Consider the following 24,800-nt stretch of genomic DNA (forward strand, 5'->3'; position numbering starts at 1 on the left):
TAAAGGAGATCTTACACATATTCACCGTATTCACCATTAACCAGTGGTGAAAATGTAATGGATGAGAGGACACAAAGCAGAGTCATGGAAACAAACTCAAGCTTGTCACCACAAAAGCAGGAGACATGCAACCGGAGCCTAAAAGAACATAGGACAGGTAAGCAGGACTGTTTGGACCAGGAACCAAACAAACCCATACACATAGGGCAACCTGAGATGAGCGAGAATATCGGGCTAGCAAGTCATTTGGCTAGTTAACTCGAGGAGCTAACTTTAAATATTGCACAGCAAAATCGCCTTACCCAATCGCGGGTCAATGATAGACTGGGAATACTAGACCAATCCCTACAACAGGCCGATAGAGCTGTACAATGGCAGCTAGCCGAGCAGAGATGTTCACCCTGCCAGGGGCCAGCAGGTCAGAGACAAGGGGAGAGGAAATCGGCCAGCCAACAAACTGATAATTGGTCAAGGGGGGAATTGATGTATGAAGTGAAGATTTCTGTGGATTAGGGGAAGACTTGAGAAAGGATCAGCCCAGGTTGCCGGTGGAAAACAGTGGGCTGATGGATGAAAGTGGTAATGATCAGGTGTTGGAGGAGAATGATACAACTACGTCTACCTCTACATCGTCATCCACAAATGACCACTCAGAGGATGCAGAGAAGCGAAACTGGTGTAGGGATGGCCTCTTGAGGACAGAGGATAAAGCCCTCCTCCAACAGCTCATGATGGCGTCCTTGACAACGTTTTTGCTACCCTTCACGAAGCTATATGAGGCAATAAACACCAGCCTGCAAGACCAACACGCCCAAATAACTGGAATAGCGAATAGGATGATTGGGCTGGAAGTCTTGGTGAATAAGGTGGATTCAAGACTTGATAAGGAAGCAGAAATCTCTGCAAACTGGCAAAACCGTTTGTGTAAAACAGTGATGATGGAGGCCTTGTTGCTTGATTGCAATTGGATGTGGACCCACTTCAAACCCAGCCAAAGGGTGGTTAGTTCACCAATGGAGGAGAATCGGTGATAGTAGTTGAAAAATCCATCCCTATGGCTAAAATCACCTTGTGCTGAACACACAGAAGCCGGAGGAGGGGGGGTGGAAAAGAATATGCTCTCCAGTTTCAAGGTTCAGAAGTCAATCGAAATCAACAAACCCCTGTTGATTGGCCCTAAGGGACAGGAGTCTCCCAAAAATATGGAGCAGTGCAAGAAAAGTCTTCAAGTGAAGAAGAAATCAAAAAACATGACTGGGCTGCCAAAGAGGAAATCCAATGGTTCTAGGGCATTCCTTAGAAATGTACGCTCGCCTCCCTTGATGGAAAATCCAACAGGTAGCGAAAAAGGCACGCAAAGAATTAATTCTGCCAGTAGTGAATCTACCAGATGTAATGGTGAACAGAGTGGAGGAGGAAAAAGAGCGGATGCGAGAGATGACTCAGGAAATAGATCTTAGCAATCAAGTGGGAATCAAGCCCATGTGACCAAATGAAACAACAAGAGCAGCAAGTACGGGTGGCGGCCTATAAGACATTGGAAGAAAATCGAAAGGGGTGTCAACAAGTGTTGAAAGCAAGGGCTCCATTGGACAAGGAGACCAGAAGTGAAAAGGAAAAGGGCAAATTGCCAGAAAACCCTTCAAAAGTTTGTGTGCAGAATCAAAAGGGTGGTGAGAAGGCTCCTATGCTAGAGAGCCCGAAAATATATATTAAAAGGATTGTGGAAAGTTCTAACTTGCCGGTCCTAAACAGAAGAAATATGTTAAGATTACTGACCTGCATCCTCGCAGCCCGTCAAATGTCCTCGGAGGACATTAAAATTGTAGAATTTGTGTTGGATAATAGGACTGACTGGGTTATCCTACATCTGAAGGAAATGTCAAAGAAAGAGTTGGTGATGTCGTTAAAAGAAAAGTTATTCGCTTGGGATATGAAATTAGTGGCTATCATACAAGAATCAAAGCAAATTGGGGAGAGGCAAAAAGCCCAAGGGAAACATGCAAGAAAAAGATAACTGCTCAAAGTCAAAGTAAGGAAAAAAGTGAAGTCCAAGGCCAAAAGAAAGGGAAAGGTGAAGATAAGAGGAATATGAAGACGCTTGAGGAACTAATCCCTTCTTATACAAAAAAGGATTTGATTCCATTGAAATACACAATTGCCAATCAGAAGGAAAAGAAAGGGTTTAAGGAGGCAAGGTGTGAAGAATAAAAAAAAAAGAAGTAAATACATGGGACTGGGTAGCGGGGGTACTGAACAGCCCTAAATCAGCTTAGATTCTCGATGTTCAGAGGCCGCAGTCTCTCAAATTAACATTCCTGGAATACCAGAGGCTTTGGAACTTTGTTTACGCAAAATGTGCCAGATCTGGAAAAATTCAATATTTTATGCTTTCAGGAGACCTGGCAAAGGACTGTGCCGCATTGTGAAGGCCATGCAGCTTTTTTGAACCCAACTCCTATGGGGCTAAAAGGGCGTCCATATGCCGGCCTCCTAACATTGGTGAAAATAGAATCAGGTTCGAGTGTAATGAAAGAAGCATGTCCAAACCCGTATGTGCAGGCTCTTTCACTGGTCCGAATAGGTGATGAAAAAAAACCTCAGCTGCTTCTTATTAATATATTTGGAGGGTCAATGTGTCAAGCAACATTAAAATAGTAAAATCAGTGATGAAGCCATGGATAAAGCTATGCAAGAGTGGGGTGATGCAAAGATAGTGGTATGTGGAGGTTTAAATATAAAACTTCTTAGTAAAAAGAGTCATGCTCTAAAAGAAGGTCAATGGAAGGAAAAGGAACATGAATGGATGAGGAGTATGACAATGAGGGAGATGTATATGCTCAATTCCCAAACGTTGGGAGATATACCAGGAAGACCCACTTGGAGAAATAGGGAGTTGGTGTCATGCATCGACTACTGCTTTGTTTCAGATAACCTAAGAGATCAGGTGGAGAGATTCGTAATATTGCCGCAGGTCTATAGCGATCATGGCATGCTTGCAATCTCCATCTCGGGATGGTAATGGGGGCGTCCCCACAAACAAATGGGGGAGATGGAATTAGAATGGGTAAAACACTGATTAAGATTAAAACAAAGAGATGTGACCAAGATCGTTGATCGATACAGGACACTAACACTCGAAAGCCCAAGTGAAGTAGACTATCAATGAATATGGAAGGACTTTGGGCATGTGGGGGACTTGAGTACAAAAGGGAAGGGGTTGTCAATGCATGTATATGACCAAGATCTGGTGGAGAGGAGACGGTTGATGAGAAGGAAGATTAGAAATATCAAAAGAGATGGCCAAAATTCTAAAAAAAGAAAAGATCCGACTAGCAAGGCAGCAATATAGTTGCTGGTGTAAAGGCTCGAAATCAATTAGAGCTCAGAATGATGCAGAGAGGATGCTTACGGCAGTTTGTATGAAAAACTCCTGGCAGCTAATTAATAACGGGGGTACTTTTCGCCAGGCTAAATCCCTTGCTATGGTATCCAAAAAGGCGTGGGTAACACGCTATACCTCTCTATTTGCAGAATCTAGGGAGAATGTGTGCAGCCTAGGAGAGTCAGCACTTGTATCATGGAACTTTGCATTTGATGAACACGACACAGCGATATGATAGGTAGGTTAAGCTCATCTCGTGCAACGGGGCCTGATGGCTTGTCGAATCAAGAATTGAAGAAAACGAAGAAACAATGGGGGAAATTCTTGGTAATTATATTCTCCCAGATCATGAGGAATAATTAAATTCCACCTTCCTGGAGAGAGGCTGACATCGTCCCAATTTTTAAAAAAGGTGACCGGGCAGAGCCTAAAAATTATCGTCCTATTGCTCTCTTAGATTCAGTGGGAAAACACTTTGCGTCTGTTCTATTGAGAGATTTGAAACTTTAGGCAGAAAAGAGTGGGATCTTGGATCCAAGACTAACAGCATTTGTCAAGGAGGTGGGCGCCACTCTAAATCTTTTCCTTATCAATATGCTCAAAGAAAGAACTCTGGAAGCGGATACATGTCTGTATCTAGCTTTCATGGACCTCGAACAGGCGTTTGATGGAGTAATCAGGGAGAGACTATGGGCGAAATTAAGAGCTTGGAACTGTCCGGCGGATTTTGGTGGAGGCCATGGAAATGCTCAATACAAACACCTCGGTTAGAATTAGATTGACGGGGAAGGGTCACCGGACACAAAAAATCCTCACATATAGGGGTTTAAAACAGGGGAGTGCTTTAGCACCCCTGCTTTTTTGCCTCTATATTGCCGACTTGTCTGATTCACAAGCGGAGGTGGGCGCCTTTCCCCCAAAAAATAAACCATATAGAAGTGCCATGGATTCTCTTTGCAGATGATTTGGTCTTTTTAGATAAGACGCCCATCGAATTGCAGAGGAGAGTCGAGGCATTTGATACGTATCTGAGTGAAAATGGCATGAAAATTAATGTGACCAAATCCAAAATTGTAACCATGAAATCAGCCAGTAGGAAAAAAATGAGGTTCACGTGGATGGTGGGAGCAGTCCCGCTAGAAGTGGTGAACTCAATTGTCTATTTGGGAGTGGAGATTGGCAGGAGTCGATGCAAATCAAAACAATACACATATTTGAGTTCAAGGCTAACTACCCTAACCAATCAGGGAATGGCACTCCATCAAAGATTTGGTCGCTTTACAATGACTCCAATCATTGCCTTTTATATGCAAAAGGTAGCCCAAATCTTGACATATGGTTCTGAGGTAATCCTGCACCTGACGTGGGAAATATGGGAGAAGTTGGAAGGTTACTTCTGGAGGAAGGTGCTGAGATTGCCGAATGGGCTACCAGTCAGGGCAATTAGACATCAATTGAAATTGCAGTCGTTAGAATCCATGGTCGTGTGGAAAAAAGGTGCACTTTATAGGAAATGTGTCTACGAGACATCTACTGCACCATTTGCCATGCTTGATCCAAACAAAGAGGGACAAGATAGACATTTAGTAGCATGGAGACTGAAAGTGGAGAGAATCCTGACATGTAGGGGGGTCGATATGAAGGATTTGGCGGAATATCCATGTAGAGTAAAAAGAAGCTGTTAAATTGGGACTGGGTGGATGCTGTAGATCAATGCAGTCGAGATGTACTCAGACAGCCCCTATATGTGGGAAAAAAAGGTATGAATTGCCTCCCGAAATTAATGCAAAAGTTCCTATGCCACAGATACTAGGATCTCTTATTAAGATGCCGGCTAAATATTCTTGGAACTAGCGAGGTCCAATGGGCCAGGAAAATGCCTGGAGTGGAAAATGCCCAATGCCGATTTTGCAAAGATCCAGACTCGGTGGAATCTCTATTTCATCTGGTCACGGCCTGTGAGTCGCTAAATCATATAAGGTGCACATTTCTGGGTGGTCATAAGGGAATTGGAGAAATCTTGAGCCATGAAGAGTGGTGGGAATGGGTTCTATTGGGGGAACAAACTAGTTTGGTGATAGCAGGAATGAAGCTCGTGGAATCCGTGTTGGGTAGTGGGACTGATAGGGGGCAGTAGAGATGAATGATGAAGATTAAAAATCAATTCGAAAGATAAAGGCCTCTCCGCACCTCTGAGTCTAGCCATGCCTAGGTGAATGGAAGAAAAGGGTAGGAAAGCCGAATTGGAGGACAGAAAGGCCTATATTTCTGAAAAGTAGACAAAATTCCAAGTTTAGGAAGGGGTGATTTGCATAGGTCAGGCAACAACTAGGTAGGGGAAAATACCATAGACTGGGGGAAAAGCGGGAAAATTACCAAAAAAAAGGTGTGTTGGACATGGTTGGATTGGTACGGCAATGGCTTCTATGAATTTTGAGAAAAGCAATGCTCTGCTACATTCCCCCGACTCTTGCAGTTAGGAAAGCACACATTTTTTGTAGTGTTTTACAAAACAAGCAATACCACAAGCCAAACACTGAGCCATGGTACACAGGAGTTTTATGCTCAGGGCCTGAACAGACGCACTTAGCATGTGTAAATCGAGAAAACCAATGTGGTGAGGAACGGCAAGCATTCATTTTTTGAAAGATCACAGGCAGACCTTTTCAAGTGTAGGTGACTTGTGCAGGTTACAAAAGTGTATGGTGCCTAAAGCAGTGACTAAATGTAGGCCACATTTGGGAAATGAAAGGGTTGTGTGACAAAGGGCACCAGCAAATGGGTCAAAACGTTATGAAAACCACACAAACACAACAAATGTTATACCTTCATACGTTCCCACAGGTGTCCCGATGGAAACGGTACCTCACATGTGTGGGTGCACCTACCTGGGCGCCAAGGGGAAAACCTAAAACACAAGTAACCCCAAGTCTGTTTTCACACCTGAATTTCACACTTTCTCCAGACAAGCGCAACATACAGATATGGGCCTCGGGTGTCCAAGCCACGAAAGAAAACAGGGAACCCCATGCCTTTCCGAAAAGAGGACACCCTTGGGAATCCGCAGAGGTATGATTTGGGCAAATTGGCCAGAATGTATTACCCAGACAACCCCGCAAAGTCTGAAATGTGGGGGAAAAAAACGCATTTTCCGCACATTTCAATCGGCGCACCCATCGAAACACGCCGCCAACAACACATGGCCTACCGTCCCGCGTTCCCACAGGTGTCCCGATGAAACGGTACCTCACATGTGTGGGTGCACCTACCTGGGCGCCAAGGGGAAAGACTAAAACACAGGTAACCCCAAGTCTGTTTCGACACCTGAATTTGACACTTTCTCCAGACAAGCACAACATACAGATATGGGCCTAGGGTGTCCAAGCCACCAAGGTAAACAGGGAACCCCATGCATTTCCGAAAAGAGGACACCCGTGGGAATCCGCAGAGGTATGATTTGCGCAAATCAGCCCAGAATTTATTACCGAGACACCCCCGCGAAGTCCGAAATGTGGGAAAAAAACGCATTTTTCGCACATTTCACTAGGCACACCCATTGAAACACACCGCCAACAAAACATGGCCTACCGTCCCGCGTTCCTTCACGTGTCCCGATGAAAACGGTACCTCACATGTGTGGGTGCACCTACCTGGGAGCCAAGGGGAAAGCCTAAAACACAGTTAACCCCAAGTCTGTTTCGACACCTGAATTTGACACTTTCTCCAGACAAGCACAACATACAGATATGGGCCTCGGGTGTCCAAGCCACCAAGGAAAACAGGGAACCCCATGCATTTCCGAAAAGGGGACACCCGTGGGAATCCACAGAGGTATGATTTGCGCAAATCGGCCCAGAATTTATTACCCCGACACCCACCGCAAAGTCCAAAATGTGGGGGGAAAAAATGCATTTTCTGCACATTTCACTCGGCGCACCCATCGAAACACGCCGCCAACAACGCATGGCCTACCGTCCCGCGTTCCCACAGGTGTCCCGATGAAAACGGTACCTCACATGTGTGGGTGCACCTACCTGGGCGCCAAGGGGAAAGCCTAAAACACAGGTAACCCCAAGTCTGTTTCGACAACTGAATTTGACACTTTCTCCAGACAAGCACAACATACAGACATGGGCCTCGGGACACCCCCGCAAAGTCCGAAATGTGGGAAAAAAACGCATTTTCCGCACATTTCACTCGGCACACCCATCGAAACACGTCGCCAACAACACATTGCTGTTAGGGAGAATTCTCTGTAAAGGCTAATTTCCCAAACCTAGTGAGTCCCCCAGCAGCTTTGCTGGATTTTTGGGGTTTATTTTTTTTTCTCCTGCTAAGAATGAGACTCTTTTCTCCCACTCTTAGGCATGATTTGAGAATGTCCTTTGACTTTGTAATGTGTTTTATGGGCTATGGAGTCTTTTACTCCATAGGGCTTCATGTGTTTTTGGTAAGTGTGTTACACAGCACCCTCAGTGCAGTAACACAGGGGTATCATAGTGACCCCCAAACATAGACTCCATACCCTGGGACTGACTATTGTCTCCCAGGGCATGTAAAGTCACCATTGACTTTACTAGTCTTAAATTGTGAACAGAACCAGTACAAACCATCATATTGTGGAAGTACTGGTAGGGGCAATTCGATTGCCCCTGGGTCTGTTTTCCAAGGGGGCACTGTCCAGTCCCCCCTTGTCGAGTTTCTGGCTGGTGGCAGTGGTTACCACGAGAAATATTCCCCCAGAATATTTCCTATGGGATTTTCCCATTCATTTTAAACGCATCACTTTTTTGGTGCAATGTTAAAGATACCACTGGGTTATTTATTTAATATTTATTCCCCGGTTGGGTCTTTTTGCCAGGGCTCGGTTTAAAAATGGCGTTTGTGTTCGCCTCTGCAACTCCAACCCAAGTAGAGCCCTTTGTTCCACTTTTGGCAGGCTTCTGCACAGAAGCCTCCAAAAGTGGTGCCACTCTGTCTGGGTCTACAGGATGTGTGGGAGGGGGAATAGGCACCCTGGACTGAGTTGCCCTGGCAACTCAAGTCACACTCTTGTGTGATTGGCCCAGTGGTGAGCCGCCCGGCTCACCACTTAGCATGTTTGATTGACAGGTAGGCATGGGGGTTTTCTGCATAAAAGCAGGGCTTTGGGGACTGGAACTTCAGAAGTCGCCACAGGACCTAAAGAATCCGAAGAGGGGAGAAGCTGAGCCATCTACAACGACGACACCACCGGTGGAGCCCTGCTGTACGAAACTCACCACTTTCCCAACGACAGAGAAGATCTTCTTCCAGGAGAGTCTTCTTCCCTTTGAGCTGGTGGGACCAACCAATTCGCCTTTTTCACCTTCCTGGATCGTCCCATGGTCGAATCGCCCGTGCCAAGCACCCCGGCGGCCGGATAGCCACGCTTCACTACTACCGCAAATAAAAGGGTAGTACCTTTTAACCGGGAAACTCTGCGGCTGGTTTCTTCCCTAGCAGTGCAATGACCTCCAGCTTTCCTCCACGTCGAGATATTCTCTTCCCCTGAACAAAGCACTGACTTGCACCCGCTGCCAGGTACAACTGCCCCCGCTGGAGCTTTCTCACCATTTCAGGTACTGTGTCCCGCCTGGTCTCCCTTGCAACAGACCGACCAAGGTGTCCCGTAAATCCTTGACTCTCTATCCTGGGGTGACCTCGGACCTGTTAACATTACCTTTCTAACTTGATCCAACCTCTTTTTGACTTTCCTGCAAAGACTTTTAGTGCATTTCCACTGTGTGATCTTGGGCACATTCTGCCTTACTCTCTCCAAGAGTGGGCCTGGCCTATGAACTTTTTGCTCTACAGTAGACCCTGCCTTTCTTGACTTGCTGTGGTTCTTTAAAAGTGTTGGTATTGTGTATTTTTCCTAATTCTGCCTTTTCTCTCCCTTTTTTAACAATTATTGGAGTGCCATCTATGGTTACACGCTCACCTCTGTTTTGCTAAATAAGTGGTGTATTAACCTAGACTTGTCAAATAATCAATTAGGGAGGTGTATATATTTCTAGTGACTGTGTTTGAACTTGCTTGACATATTAGTGCCAGTGTATTTTTACAAGTGTGTTTTTAAATAAATAATTATATACTTTTATACCAAAGCTCTGGTCAGTGTTTGCTTGTACTACTGTATTTCTAGCCCGATTGTGTATACTCTATATACTGCCTAACTCTTCTTGAGAGAAGTCTGACTGATCAGCCACAGCTACCAGGTAAATCTGGGTGGTACAGACTGCTACCAATTGGGTTTACTGCTAACACCTGTAGTCTTAAACTTTTTGCAGTGGTCCCTAAGAGAACTGCACAGGTTTCTGCCTAAGACTGGTGTACAGCGGTGGGATTTGTATTGAGTATACATTTTAGTGTGCTGTTTGATACCTTAGTGCAACTAACTACAAAGCTTAGCACTAAAAAGTTTATTTTCTAACCTGTCAACTATGGAAAGTTATAGTCAAGAGTCCCTTGCTACAAAAACTGCTGATTGTTTAAGAGTTCTCTGTAAGCATAAGAATCTCATGACTAAAGGCAAGAAAATTGAGCTAATAGAAAGATTGTTAGCAAACCAAAGTCTGGGTGATGGTTCAGAGGAATCCACTCTCCCAGGGAATGTAGATAACAGTGATGATATTGATATTGATCAAAGTATTGAAAATCTTGAGGCAGAGTCAGAAGAGGAGGGTGAGGCTGTTGTGACTGTCCTCCCTGGGCCTCTGTCTGCACTACCAGCTGTACCTACTGTTAGGCAGAAACCTGTGCAGTTCCCTTTGGGAACACTGCAAAAGATTTAGGACTACAGGTGTTAGCAGTAAACCCACTTGGTAGCAGTCTGTACCACCCAGATTTACCTGGTAGCTGTGGCTGAGCAGTCAGACCTCCCTCAAGAAGAGTTAGGCAGTATGCAAAGTATACACAATAGGCACTCAGATACAATAGCACAAGCAAACACTAACCAGAGCTTTGGTATCAAAGTATATAATTATTTATTTAAAAACACACTGTTTGAAACACTCCAGCACTCTTATTGTAAATCACTCTAAACACAGTTACTATTATGATATATACAACCGTTATTCCTTATCAGACAAGTCTTAGTTAACACCACTTATTTCCAGACAGAGGTGAGCGCTTAACTATAGATGGCACTCCAATAAGTTCATGAAAAAGGGAGGGAAAAAATATGTGAAGATACACCACTCTAAGATTTAGGAACACTTTTAGCAAGGCAGAAGAGCAAAAGTCACTGGTGAGCCAAAGTCCATAGGCTGGGCCCACTCTTAGAGAGAGCAGACCACAAATGCGCCCAGATCACACAGTTACACTAGGCTTTGAAAGTCTTGCAGAGAGTTCGAAAAGAGTTTAGAGAGGCTCAGAAAAGTTTAGCCAGGGTGTCCCAGGCTAACCCAGGTTCGAAAGCCGGGGGCTAAATCTACCCCGTACAGTCGGTGGCAAGGGAAGCCAGGCGGAACACGGTACCTTAAGTGGGAAGGATCCTCCAGCGGTGGCAGTTGTTCCTGGAAGCGGGTGCAAGTCTCGGCGTCGTCCAGAGGAAGAGAAGATCTCAACTTGGAGGAAAGATGAAGGTCGTTGCACTGCCAGGGAAGAAACCAGCCGCAGAGTTTTCCGGTTAAAGGTATTACCCTTTATTTCGCGATCGTGGTAAAACGTGGTATTCCGGTTGCCGGGGTGCTTGGCACAGGCAAGGCGGCCACTAGATGCGTCGGGAAGGCGAAAAGACGGTGAAACTGGTTATCCCCACCAGTCAAAGGAAGAAGACTCTCCGGCGGGAGATCTCCTCTGTCGTTGGGAAAAGTGGTGAGATGGTTCAGCAGGGCGCCACTGGTGGTGTTGTCGTGGCAGGTTGGCTCAGCTTCTCCCTCGTCGGATTCTAAGTCATATGGCGACTTCTGAAGTTCCAGTCCCCCAAGCCCTGCTTTTATGCAGAAAACCCCCATTCACTCAGCCTAGCTGTCACTCAAACATGCTAAGTGGTGAGCCGGCCGGCTCACCACTTGGGCCAATCAGGACGGAGTGCGAATTGAGTTGCCTAGGCAACTCAGTCCAGGGTGCCTAAATCTCCTTCCACCCCTCCTAAGTACCCCAGACAGAGTGGCACCACTTTGGAGGGCTTCTGTGGAGAAGCCCGCCAAAAAGTGGAACAAAGGGCTTGACTTGAGTTGGAGTCACAGAAGAGAACACAAACGCCATTTTAGAACCGAGTTTTGGCAAAAAATACCAACCGGAGAATTAATAATAATTAAATAAACCGGCGGTATGTTCGAGGCTATCGTAATTAAATAAATAAAGATAGTAGCCTCGAACAATGGGAAAAGCCCATAGAGAAATATTCGCGTTGAATATAAAAAGTAGTATCCACTGCCACCAGCCAAAACTCGATCAGGGGGGTCGGAGACGTGCCCCCTTCGACTAACAGACCCCGGGGCAATTGAATTGCCCCAGCCAGAACGTCCACAATATGATGGTTTGTACTGGTTCTGTTCAGAATTTAAGACTAGTAAAGTCAATGGTGACTTTACATGCCCTGGGAGACAGTAGTCAGTCCCAGGGTATGGAGTCTATACTGGGGGGTCACTATGACACCCCTGTGTTACTGCACTGAGGGTGCTGGGTAACACACATCAAAAAAACACATGAAGCCCTATGGGGTAAAAGACCCCATAGCCCATTAAACACATCTAGAGTCAAAGGAACACACTCAAATCAGGTCCAAGAGTGAGGGTAAAAGAGTCTCACTCTTGGCAGGAGAAAAAAAATAAACCCCAAAAATCCAGCAAAGCTGCTGGGGGACTCACTAGGTTAGGAAATTCATCCTAAACAGAGAATTCTCCCTAACACTCGCCCCCCCCCCCAGACTAAGGGACAGGAGGATTTAATCCACTCCTGGATGAATCTCATACCTCTAGTCGATGACGTACATCCTAGAGAGTCCATCAGCATTTTGATGGTGACACCTTGACCTATGTTCTATGGTCCAATTAAATGTTTTCCTTTGTAAGCTATGTGACCTACAAACCCTTTGAGGAACATCGGTCTTTTTAAAGTTATAGGGGATCTGGTTGACCAGTCCCTCAGAAGTGGTTACAACTTCTGAACCTGTGTTAGGCTTTTTCAAGGGGTCCTTATAAAGGATTCCCTTAGATCTAGAGGGGCCTCCAAGGTTCCTCACCACCTCTCTTGTGGGAGCAGGTTGGGTCTTAGGCCTCTTGGTTGGAGGGGTTGGGGTTAGGCGATGTACCTGCTTCCCCTTCCTCTTAGATCTAATCTTACCTACTTTAGGAGTTTCCACCCTAATATTAGGATTTGGGTTGGAGTCTTCAGTAGAAGGTCCAACAGTCTGAAGGCTTTTGTCCTTAGAAGTTTCTTTCCTAGTTTTCCATCAGCATTGAGAATTACCAGTTCTCTTAGGCCTAGGTAGGGGCCCAGTAGGTCTATCCACCTCTTCCTCAGAAGCAGGGGGAGTCATAGACTCTGAAACTGGGGGAACAATGATGGAGCTGGGTTGGGGCTCCCATTTCCCTAATGTACTAGCCTGAAATGTGCCTGGGTTAGAGGTCAACTTACTAACACTAGGGCTTGTAGTGGGGGTCTCAGTAGAGGTTCCCACAGGCTTAGAGTCGTCCCGCAAGGTGGCCTCTCTAGACAATTTGGTAAGGTTCTGGGTCTCCATACTGGGAGGCCTGGGGGTATGTGACACAACTCCTAGAGTTCTGAGGTCATTCCCCAACAGGACCTTCCCAGGCACCTCAGTCTGAACACTGACAGGGATCCTCACTGTCATGTTGTTACACTGAGTGAGGGCTGGTAGAATAGGAACCATTTGGACCGGGCCTCCAGACATCTTAGTGGGACCTTTGGGTGCTTTTGCCACATCCTCAGGTTGAAAGAAGCTTTCATCCACTACTGTTCTGCTGGCCCCAGTGTCTCTCCTGGCAGGAGTATCCTGGCCATTGACAAGAACACTGTCCACAAAATACACCTTAGAGTTAACAGGTAGGGAGTTATACACAACCCTATTCTGGGGACTAACCAGACCCATAGGCTCTAAGTTTACAGTTGCTTGAAGACCCACGGGTTCTTCAGCAAAGAGTTCAAAGCGGGCACTAGCCATCTGTACTTCATCCTCAGGAGTGAAGGCTAAGGAGACTGTGCTGATCCCTGCAGGTTTACCCTTGCATCTGGGATCTCCTTTGATATGGTCAGTAGCCTTACAGATATAGCATTGTCCAAATGCTCTCTGAAAGGGTGGCTTGTTCTGACCTCCTTCTGGTTGTTGACCAGAAGGTACACTAGCCTGGTTTGGTTTACCCTGGGGCTTACCCTGGTTATTTTGTTGTTTTTGGCCCTCTTTGGTATGGGAGGTATTAGAATTCTCTGGATTCCCTTTAGGTGGCTGCTTTCCCTCATCCTTTTTCTGAGTGACCCCTGAATCCTTGTGAGTGGTCCTGTTGGCAACCCACAAGTCAGCAGCCTTAGCTATTTTTCTGGAATCTAATTCCTTTGAATCAGCCAAGTGCTGTCTGAGCTCAGGAGAGCAGGCATCATAAATTGACTCCAACATTACAAGATTTCTCATTCCCTCTTATGTGTTCACCTTGTAACCCTTAATCCATCCCTCTAAGTTTTTCAAACACTCACTCACCCAGGTAGCCCAAGGGGTACCATCATTCTTTTTGAGGGTCCTAAACCTCTTAAGATACTGGGAAGGGGTCTTCCCAAATCTAGCTATCAAAGCTAGTTTCACACATTCATAATCCTTCTTATCTTCCTCCCCCATTTCCATTACCACATTAGTTGCAACAGGGGGAAGCCTAGAGAACAACCAGGGAAGTAGCTCATTCCCTGTGATGTCCTGGAGCCCATGATTATACTCAAACAGAGACAACCAATCCAACACATCCAACTTAGGCTCATACATACCAATCAATTCCTTAGGCATCCGGGGTCTTTTAGGACTGCAACATCTAGAGGAGTCAGAGAGAGAAGCATTGTCTACAGATAATTTCTTCATTTCTAGCTCATGCTTCAGCTCCCGCCTGGATGCAGCATTCAGCGGTGCAGTCCCCCCGGCTGAGGGGGGCCCTGGGAGTGGCTTCCAAACACACGCAGACCGCCCCCCTGGGGTGGACAAATCCCGTCTGGTGACGGGTGGAGGACAGATTTTACATACGGTGAGTGAGGGTCCCTCAAGCCTTTTTGTGAGACGGGAAGCCTCCTTAATCAGAAGACACACATTGAGAGGCGATGTCATTGAGGAGGTCAGGGTGGGGGGGGCACCCCGTACGTAAAACTATTGATACTGCTCACTTGCTCTTGAGATAAGTCTGGCTGCTCAGCCATTGCTACCACTTTACTGTGTATTACAGGCTTGTACCAAAGGTGAATTTGTACTGTCACTTGTAGTCTTAATTGTGTGTGGTGTTCCCAAAGGGTACTGCATATAATTCTGGCTAACAGTGTCATGTGGCGCTGCCGCCACACTAGGTACTGCTTTTGGAGTCTGTCTGATGAGGAATCTGGGGGAGAAAGCATTCCATTGAAGGAGAAATGAGTTACCGGTAATGTTCTTTCTATAGATTCATCACCCCCAGAAACCTCATCACCCTCCCATCCAGCCCGTTTTTACAACTGACCTTCTCTTAGGAAAAGAGGAGATAAGATAATCTTTGATTGGCTTGTCATGCCAGTTTAATTGTGCTGTTCTCTACAGCTTCGTGTGGTTCTGTTCTACACTCCAAAAAAAAAAAGATTTTTAGAGATGATTTTTAGCCTGAGTCGTGGCTATTTTTAGCCACATCTTCTGATTCTTCCTCCGCAGTGGCTGAGCGCGGGGGGAAAAAGGGTGGGGAAATGAGGTAGAGGCGCATAGTGACTTTGTGTATGTAGATGACCGACGTCAGGTCCGGAGTAGACAAGCACCAGGTTGAGTCAAGGTTGATCAATGCTGAGTTGGGATGCGCTGTGCCCCCTTGTTGAAAGTTTTTCTGAGCAGCTGATGCTGGAAAGGATTGCTCTCTGATGAGGAAACTGTGGAAGAAGAATCCATAGAAAGAACATTACCGGTAAATTATTTCGGCCTCTCTACTTGACCAAATTGTGTGATCCTGGGCAAATCACTTTTCCTTGTAGAATCCTATTACCTTAACTGCTCAAATTGAAATCATGTAACAAGCTGAATCATTTACCCTTAAAAGTGTCCTCCTCACACCCACATCCCACACCCCGGAACTGCTTGCCTCCACACCCCATCCATTCTGGTCCTCTTTGACAGTCTTGACTACAGGGCCATTTGTTCCAAATCTGTCAGTGCTTACAGGGCATTGATGACCCAGTGGTACAAGGCTGTGTCTAGGCGAATGATCCTAAAATTGACATGGTATGGAAACACCTGGAAGTGTAAGGCTCTATCTTACTTGGGATTATACCTGGCACATCAGACCTTACCTGGCATAAAATGGAAATACTTGGAGAAATTGTGATGAAATTGATTTGTGCTCAGAGCACATGGGCTTCTGAGGCTTTGTAGTGCATATGATTCCTATGCAGAGCATATGAGGAATTGTTTGGCACAAAATGACTCTAGGGTATATGAGCCAGCAATTATATTATAGCAGTGCCTGGATATGTGAGGATCAATTTAGCATATTATGACTATTCGTGGCAAGTGAGGTTTCAACTGGTTTGAGATTGAAGTAACTGGTCATATACCTCTGTACTGGTATAAGAAGGAAGAGCTACTGGCCTTTGATAATTCTTCTGAGTGTGCTCCTGGCATATTATGCAGCACCCATGGCATAGTGAGGAAGCAAAATACATAATATATGGTTGGAAATTAAAATAGCCCTTAGTTCCATTTGTTATTATAATGATCCTACACTAATTATATGCATGTATTATTACTACGATTGATTTAATTGTGGCCTATGATCATACGTTATCAAGGCCCTGCAAGGATACTTCCTGGTCTGTTATCTGGCATATGACGCCACTTCCACTACTCCTGGCATTGTGGTGAATTAGTCCTTGTAGTCCCACTGGGCTTTGTTGAAACTATCAGCCTGCTTAATTAAGGCTGACTGTCCCTAAAAAAACCTAGTTGATAGCTTAGCAGGAAATACTAATCGAAGTATTTCTGTAAACCAGATGTTTGTGTTGGTTCCCTCTGCATTGACTGTACTCATGTGAAATATTGGGCTGCTTACAAAAAGGGGCAAGGTTCCAAGAGAAGCAGAATGTTCTGGTAAACAAAATCTATTTTCAGGCAACCATTTCACTGTATCTTGTGCCTTATACCTGACACATCTATGAAAGAGGCCAAAGATTTGCGGCATTCCGGAAGAAAGAAAAGGTACTGTGCCCCCAAGGGGGATGAGAGGAGCGGCGGGTCACCGCTGTGAAAGAATTGACGGAGGGAGAGAGATACTCCCCTTCCTCGCGCCATCCGCCGCAAACTGAGGAGGTATGCTGCCCTGGTCCCCATGGAGAGAAGAGGGGTGCAGGCCATCCCAGCGCCCTGCCAGCGGTCCCTGTTCCCTGGCCACGGTCCTCAGAAAAGAGGGTGCCGGTGCGGTCAGGGTGAGGATCCGCCCGCATAGCCTGCAGTGTGCATTGCCTGCAGGAAAGAGCTGTCCCTGCGGCACCCACCATGAGTGTGGGCATCCAACGAGCAGCTCCCCGCAGCACTCGCTGCGTGCACAAAGCCGACATTCCGGCCACGGCGGAAAGAAGACGCGCCGGGGCTCCTTCAGTGGCCCAGGCGACAGGTCAGTGCTCCAACATGGGGCAAACAAGAAGACAGGAGGCGGCAGACCCGCCATGTGGAGAGGCGAGAGACAGCCTGCCCCCAGCATACCCTGCCGCGCTGTGGAGGCACGAGGCATCCTGCCCAACGTGGCACCCGCTGCCAGAAAAGGGAACACCCAGATTACACCTCGGGTGTACGCCTGCTGCCCCAGCACTTCCACCAGAGCCGAGGGAAGGACTACTGCCCTCCCACACTGCGCCAGCGGTGCTAAAAAGGAGGTGAGTGCTCCGGCAGCAAAAGAAATACTCACCGGATCCCTCATCCAATGGCTGGCGGCAAGACAGACAAAACAGGGCTTCAATCCGGAGCGACAGCTAGGAAGCCCCAGCCTGATCCCGGGCCCTACGGCGGTGTCATGGAGAAGGTGACCCGATTTGAAATGCTACTGCAGTGCTCTGGGAGGAGCGAAATGAACTCCCTCAGTGACCCCCAGCACGATCCTGGGCCCGGCGGTGAAGGCCAAGGAGGCAGCCAGCGGCATCTTCCGCCGCGCAAAAGGTGGCCGGGAGGTGATTTCAAAAGAAGTGCTTTGGCGCGGGCAGTAACAAAAATAAAAAATGAGTGCTCCCTGCCAGAGCGGAGACAAAGGTAGCATGACCCACTAAAGATTCCGGGCCCAGTGGTAAAAAGGTGGTGCGCTCCAAGTTGTAGCTGAAGGTACCCCAAGGCTCCAGCTCCATCCCAGGCACTCTTGCTACGAACCGGGGCCTCCAGGCGGTGACTTTGGTGTTTGTGTGCTCCAGGGCCGGGCACTTGAAGCGGGAATATGGCTCTCTATAGATCCGGGGCCCTGCAGGAAAATTCCGAGGAGCCCCAGTTCAGGGCAATGGAAAGTGAGAAGCAAGGCAAAGAGGTGCGCTATACCACAGAGTTGGGGGAAAGAAGAAGAAAGCGTGCCATGTCGGAGCGGATGAGAAAATAAATGTAAGAAGGAGCTCAAAGCTGGGGCAGAAACGGTGTGAGCTCAGCAACATCCCGGGCACCGGCAGTGACTGCCACCGTGCTCCAGGAGGAGAGGGGTGGAGAAGATATGCTCCCTGCTGGAGGGGGAGCGGTGAGGGCCTCTTAACAGCCTGGGCCGCGCAGTGACATAGTAAACAATGCGTGCCAATTAGGAGAGTACCAAAGGAGGCATCCTCGCCTGCAGATGCGGCCGCACTCACACGAGAGGGAGCACCCGTAGAGTGCTCCGCCGCACACCATGCCCCCATGGAGGACCCCGGGCTGCTGTCGATGAAGGCCACTATGCTCCCGTAGGGGCCCTGAGAAGAAGAAAAGGAATGCTCCCTGTCGGAGCTCCCAGGAACTAGAAGGGCCCCAGTGAAGATCCCGGGGCTGGTGGTGGTAGCGCGAATGGAGGACCCCAGTAGGCACCCGAGCCATAAGACTGAGAAAAGAGACAGTCTCCATGGAAGAGCCGAAAAGGAAAGAGGAATGCTTGCACCGCAGGAATCACAGATGAAGGCACACTGTGTGACCCTGAGCCGTCTCGCGACGGGAAGGAGGGAAGCGCTCAGCGGTCCCAGCGAGGTCCCTGGATGCCCAGTGGTAATGGATATAATGGATATAGCAACTCTAGGCCAGAGGAGCCCCAGCAGCCGGACCGAAGGCGCAACCCGTGTTGAGTGCACAACACACAAAGCAGAGCTACAGCACCAGCACCCACAAGGACCACAACGCCTCTACAGTAGGACCTCCAGCCTCATGCTCATCGAGGCTCCAAGCCAGGACGTTGGAGCGTCCTGCAATCTGCGCACTGTACACCGCTCTGACGGTGCCATCCATGAGGCACTGCATGGAATAAGAGAGATTCTGCACTGGCAGGCACTCCGAGAGACCGAGTATCATTGCGCACCTGCTATGCTAGTACTATCCAGAAAGGGATGCAACCTGAGTGGAGCAGGACGAGGTAAAGGTCCTCCAGCACTGGGGAAGAGGCGCGATGCGCTGTCAGGTGATTCGAGAGGGTGGCTCCCACCATGCACCTGTGACGACAACCCAGCCCAGCGTTGGCAGACAGACAAGAACTAGCACACCGGTACAGCAATCGGAAGAGAAGGCCAACTAGCATAGAAGTGACTATCTCCAGGCACAGCACCATTGGATCACAAGCCACCCAGCCTGCCATGTTAGTGGCCCTGACTGCCTGCCACTGAGGTCACGCTGGCTGCTTGTCACTAATGACACCCTGCACACTGTGCCGTTGAGGTACCAGGCTAAATGGGCTTGGGAGAGATACCTGCCGGACCCCCTGAGTTCAGCTGACAACTTTTGTTCGACCAATTAACCACGAAACCCTGGGCCCCAACATCAAGAATCAATGCATCAGGCAAGAAATGGGTTGCAGCTCATGATGAGTGCTTGTGCGCCCTCCTGTGCTCCTGGAGGAAAGAGACGTGCCAGATCGGGAGAACATAACTGATGAAAGGGGTGAGTGGTGTCCTGTCACCCTGTACCCTATCAACAGCAACATGCCGTATCAACAGCACGTGGAGCAGCCTGGATGCCCTGCAACCTGCGTGTCTCTGTCTGCTGTGAATATCAAGGGGCGATGCCGAGGTGGCCGTGAACTGTACCATAAATGGACCTGGACTCAGAAAGTGACTCCTGAAGATGAACTGGTTTCCTGCTGTCCTGCAATTGCTTAAAGAGGACTCAGTAATCCTGTGTGTTTTGATGCTGTGAACCTGCATAGTAACTACATGCTTTAAGTGGTCTCAGTAAAGAATAATAAAATGAGGCTGTAATCCCGCAGTCGCGAGGTGGGCATGTAGTGCCAGACGCCAACCATGGCGTTGTTTCGGTAGTTCCCGTTCTGAACCCCAGGTGAATAAAGGGTTTCGTAAACTGTGGTAGAACTGCCTATATTCCAACGGTGGCTCACTGGCCCCGACTGTCACCTGTTGAGTGTGTTTAGAACGGGATTAGTACATGTTAGGTCTGTAACTGTTGGAATTAGCTATGTATGTGTCAATGGCATATCCCATTATCGGTATACCCTGCAAGTTCCAAGTGATAAGTATGCTGTCGTTCTGTAACGGGAGGGATGCATGTATGCTTCAGCAACGTTTGTTTTGTTCTTGATGAAAAAGGAGGAGTTTTAGGTGTGACCCTCCTATGTGTATTGCCCCTTTAAGGGGATGTGTCCCTCCCACGTGTATTGCCCCTTTAAGGTGGGGCATGACAGTGTCATGGCCCAAGCTGATTAAAGGAGCCCCTGCAGGCACGTGAAACAGAATGGCTGCAGACTCCCGAAGAGGAGGTTCTGAGTCTGTGTCTCATTTCATGTAGGTTGCAGGCCTACACGGGGAGGCACAGGCCTACAGGCCCTGATGCCATGGGACCCTTGTGCCAGGACGGTGGCAGAGGTCCGCATGGTCAGGGGCCTGGCGGGCTGTGCCTCCACCCCAATGGTGCTGATGCTCCATAGCACCGGGGTGCCTGCTGGATGTCCAGGGCAGGCCCCATACCCCACAGGCCCTGGGCCTGTCGTGTGCTGAAGAGAATAACGCACAGGGTGCCTGCCGGATGTCCATGGCAGGCAACCCCCAACACACACCAGCTTCACATTTACCACTTACCAACTGAAAAAAAGTTTTTCACGAATTCCGGAGATTCTTCTACAAATCTCTGAACCTTCAATCATCCTCTTTCAGGGTTCTAGAAACCAAACAGTGATTGAACCGACTCCAAGACCCCTCCTCGCCATACAGAAGAGAATTCCACTCATCTGTCTTAAATAACACAAGCCTGGACAGTCAGTAGATATGGAATAATTGGAACTATGTGAACTAGCTACTTATCTGGTGCCAGTTGTAGGGAGCTGGTTGGGGATATGGGAGTCTGGTTGAAAGAAAAATAGAGAAACATATTTGTAATTGGGATTCATGGGATTCTCTAAATCTGTTGCCTTTCTACAATAGCATTGACTGATGCAGCTTTATTGCAGATGTCTTTTGATGGGCCAGCTGCGATTAAGCTATCAGGGTTCGATTTGAATGCAGGGGGTTTAAAAAAAGTTGGAGTCCTTCAATTCAAGTTTGTAAGTGAACTGTTTACATTTTCCCATACCTATGTTGTTTGTGAACCTCAACAATCTGGGAAAAATGAACAAAAAATGACTTTAAGTTAAGAGAAAGGACTGCTGAATGGCTTATATTTTATCTTTGTATATTGATTTACATGTGGGCTCCTCGTGCCTAACATAGAATTTCCATCTTGCACTTCCCTGGTATCTAGCTATGCGTATTGCGAAGCCAACCCTTGCTCAGAAACAAGACATTACCTACATTGTGGAGAAAGAAATACTACTTGAAGACGTAATCGCAGAACAAAAGAAGGAGATTCGGCATTATGAATCCATAATCGCTCAAGTGAGTTGCATGCCTTTTTATCATACAATAAGTGGTTAAATAATTCTCTACTATATGTAGCAGGTTCAGAGTATTAATAGCTCCTGCAAGGATGTAACGGGGGATGTGATTTGTTTTCCGTCCACCAAAATGTATGCTTCACCATAAATGCAATAGTGGTCTTTGGAAATAAAGATAGAATTATGAGAGGACATTAGGGACTTTATTCAGCATTTCCAATATAGATTTCAATGGATTGCTTTCTCCTGCAGATTCCTCATCAGATAGATATCCTTTCCAGCGTCAGCTGCTGGGAAAACCTTTCGACAGGAGGCGTAGTGTGTGTCGACTCCATCGTCGACCCATCTTGACTCAGCGTGGTGTCATCGACTGTTAGGCAGAATTGCACGCAGTACCCTCTGGGACCACTACATACAATTAGGGCTCCAGGTGTTAGCCAAACCAACCTTTGGTATAAGTCTGTACTAGACAGTTTTTGGTAGCGAGCTGAGCAGCCAGGCTTATCTCAAGAGCGAATGTGAGCAGTACAAGTAGTTACAGGAGGACTTTCAATCACAGTAGTTCAAGTAAACACTTATACTCAAGGTTTCTCGGTAAAAACACTTAGTAATTTATTACACAATCATTTATAAAACATGTCATTAGCAGAAGGCAACTTAATATTATAACCCAATACACTTCAATACAAAATTCTAAGATTTTGAGACAGTTTGAGCTTCCCTGAAATAGGAGCCAAATGTCAGTTCAGTTACTTAGAAAGGAGCAAAAGGCACAAGCTAAATAGATCATATATACTTTTTAGACAGTGCAAATAGTTTCAGTTCACCAGAAGAGTTCAATTCAAGTCAATAGGCCAGGCCAAAGTCAATGGGCTAGTGTTCTGGATAGGAAAGAGCAGTGCTGGTATCAAACGGTAAAGTCTTTGCGAAAGTTCCTAGAAGTAGTTTAGGCAAAAAAGGATCATATGTCACTCACAAGCTGATTAGGCCTGCAAGTTGAAGTCGTGGTTCCTGGCAGGTCCTGCAGATCTCGCTGTTCCTGAGCCTCAGTCGTGGGGACAAGAGGGAGGACGTCGTTGAAGAAAACAAACAAGATGGAGTCACTTCAGTTCCAGTAGCTGTAGATTCAAGAACACAAACTGGTGTCCCTCTCTTGGCTTAATCCTAACCAGCCTTGAGAATGGTATCCAGGTGTCTTATGAGTTGATTAGTCCCACCAACTCAAAGGAAGAAGCCGTCCTTGACCGAGCTTCTCTGTCGAATGGAGTTTGGCAATTAAGACCTGCAGCAAGGCTTCACCGGGCAAACCAACGGTCCAGGAGTTGCAGCAGCCATCCTCTTCCAGCTCGTCTTCGGTTTTTCGTTCCAGTGGTCGACTCTGCCTTCCAGTCGTGAAGACTTGCCTTTTAAGCAGTTTTCTCCCTTTCATTCCAGCCTAGCTGTCACTCACCCAGCAGGGTGGCTGTCCTTGCGGGACAGTCAGCCAGCCAATCACGCCAGAGTGCATTTGGGTCTCCTAGGAGACTGAGCACAGGGAGTTTCGGGCATCTCCCTCACTTCCTGCCAACCCCAGACACTCAGACGCAAGAGGCGGTCTTCAGTCCTGAAGCCCGCCAAAGGCACATGAACAAGGGGACCAAACCTGGTCTGGCGTGCAGAGACAAACACTAGAAGGACGTTTCCAAAAGAAAACAGCAGAAAAAGAAGACCAGGGCCTGTTTAAACAAAGGGGCTTAAGGTGGCATCTTGTCACGGCTCGCTCCCTTCGCTCCCGTTCCTGTCACTTGGGGGCATGTTTTGGTTTTTTTTCTCTACTGGACATTTCCTCTGAACCTTATGCTACAGTGCTGTGATGAATTGGGAGCGCTAAAACCTTATTTTCCAAGTTACTTCCCTTCCGGATCCATTCCAGGTTTTTGGCAGCCAGCATGCTACGTTAATCTAATGACTATGCTTCCCAGAATGCCTGGCTCACTGCCTCACCTCCTCCCTTGCAGGACAAGGTTGGTTGGAGGATAGGTAACACCTGTGGCTGCAGGTGCAGCAGGCGGCACACCTAAGGGCTGTGCTCGTTAAGGAGCTTTAAAAGCCTCAGTTTACTTCAGTCCAGCGCTGGTCATTGTTGCAGTGTTCCTGTTGTGACTGGTCCCTTGTTCTTGGTTCCTAGTTTTTGTGCCTGGTTCCTAGTTCCTGTTTCTTGTTACTCTGCCCTGGATTTCGAATTTTTGTGCTTAATTGATTTCTGCTTTCTGGATTTCCCTTTCTGTCTTCCTCTGTCTGCAGGCAGCCTTTCTCTGCGCTTTACCCTTTGATGCTGCCCAATTTGCCTCTGTTCTCGGTTTCTTTGAAGCTGTCCTTTGCTACTGAAAAACTTGATGCATTAGTCTTTCCCTTTACAGATTTAGCTTCCTGCCTTTTCTCCTTGGATGGGTGGGAAAGGTTTCCTTTTGTGATATCATTTTCCCTGCTCCTGATCCTTACTTTCTATTGGGATCCATTCCATGTTTTCCATTGCACTTCTGCATTTATTTCCCATTGATTATTAGGTGTGGGGTGCTGTTGTAACTAGTCCCAGTGTGAATGCCCTTTGTTTTCCTCACTATTCTTTAATCACTATTCCTACTTGCCCCTTGACTAGGGTCTTATGTATTTAGTTTCCTCCACCCATTGCTGTTATAGCCTTCAGGGTCCCTGTTTGATCAACTGGGTTTGTGGGTTTACTGACATTCAAGTGGTCTTCCCCGTCCTCGTGAGTACTGTTTCTAAGTTCCTTATTCAGTATCATCCAGAGTGTCAGCTCACAGATCCTGTCCTTGCTTGCCCTCTACGTGGGCTTAGCGCTGTCAGTATCTGTAATAGCATAGTGGGTAAGGAGTTTGCCGACTTTCCTTTTAGTCATAAGGAGGTACTAAGTGCTTACCCCACATCCCTTTTCATATATTGGTATTATTGTTTCACTCTATTGGCACTCCTGGGTTTTAGTATACACGAGTCTTGGGTATTGTATGCACGTTGTTAGATTCAAAGTTGTTCACTGTGTGATTCTTTGCACATTTCCCTTGCCATATTCATTGCCTGCTTCCTTTCTTAACAGAATGACCAGCCGTTATTCCCGTTTGAATATGGCCAGTTTAAGAAAGAAAGGCAGCAAGGCCACTAACAAGTTTGTACAGGAAGCTTCCCTTAAGTTTACCTGT

The 24,800-nt window shown here is 47.2% G+C and overlaps 1 protein-coding gene across 1 annotated transcript in view; it reads left to right on the plus strand.

The window, feature by feature from the left end:
• Window positions 1–24,800, plus strand: part of LOC138511068 (uncharacterized) — a 3,073,423-nt gene that overhangs the window by 2,379,386 nt on the left and 669,237 nt on the right. Inside the window, exon 16 of the mRNA XM_069626568.1 lies at window positions 21,471–21,604. Within this exon, the coding sequence (XP_069482669.1) occupies window positions 21,471–21,604 (134 nt within the window). The remainder of the gene's footprint in view (window positions 1–21,470; window positions 21,605–24,800) is intronic.

The sequence above is a fragment of the Ambystoma mexicanum genome, chromosome 6p (assembly GCF_040938575.1).
Source record: "Ambystoma mexicanum isolate Mex_15411 chromosome 6p, UKY_AmexF1_1, whole genome shotgun sequence".
Classification (NCBI taxonomy): Eukaryota; Metazoa; Chordata; class Amphibia; order Caudata; family Ambystomatidae; genus Ambystoma; species Ambystoma mexicanum.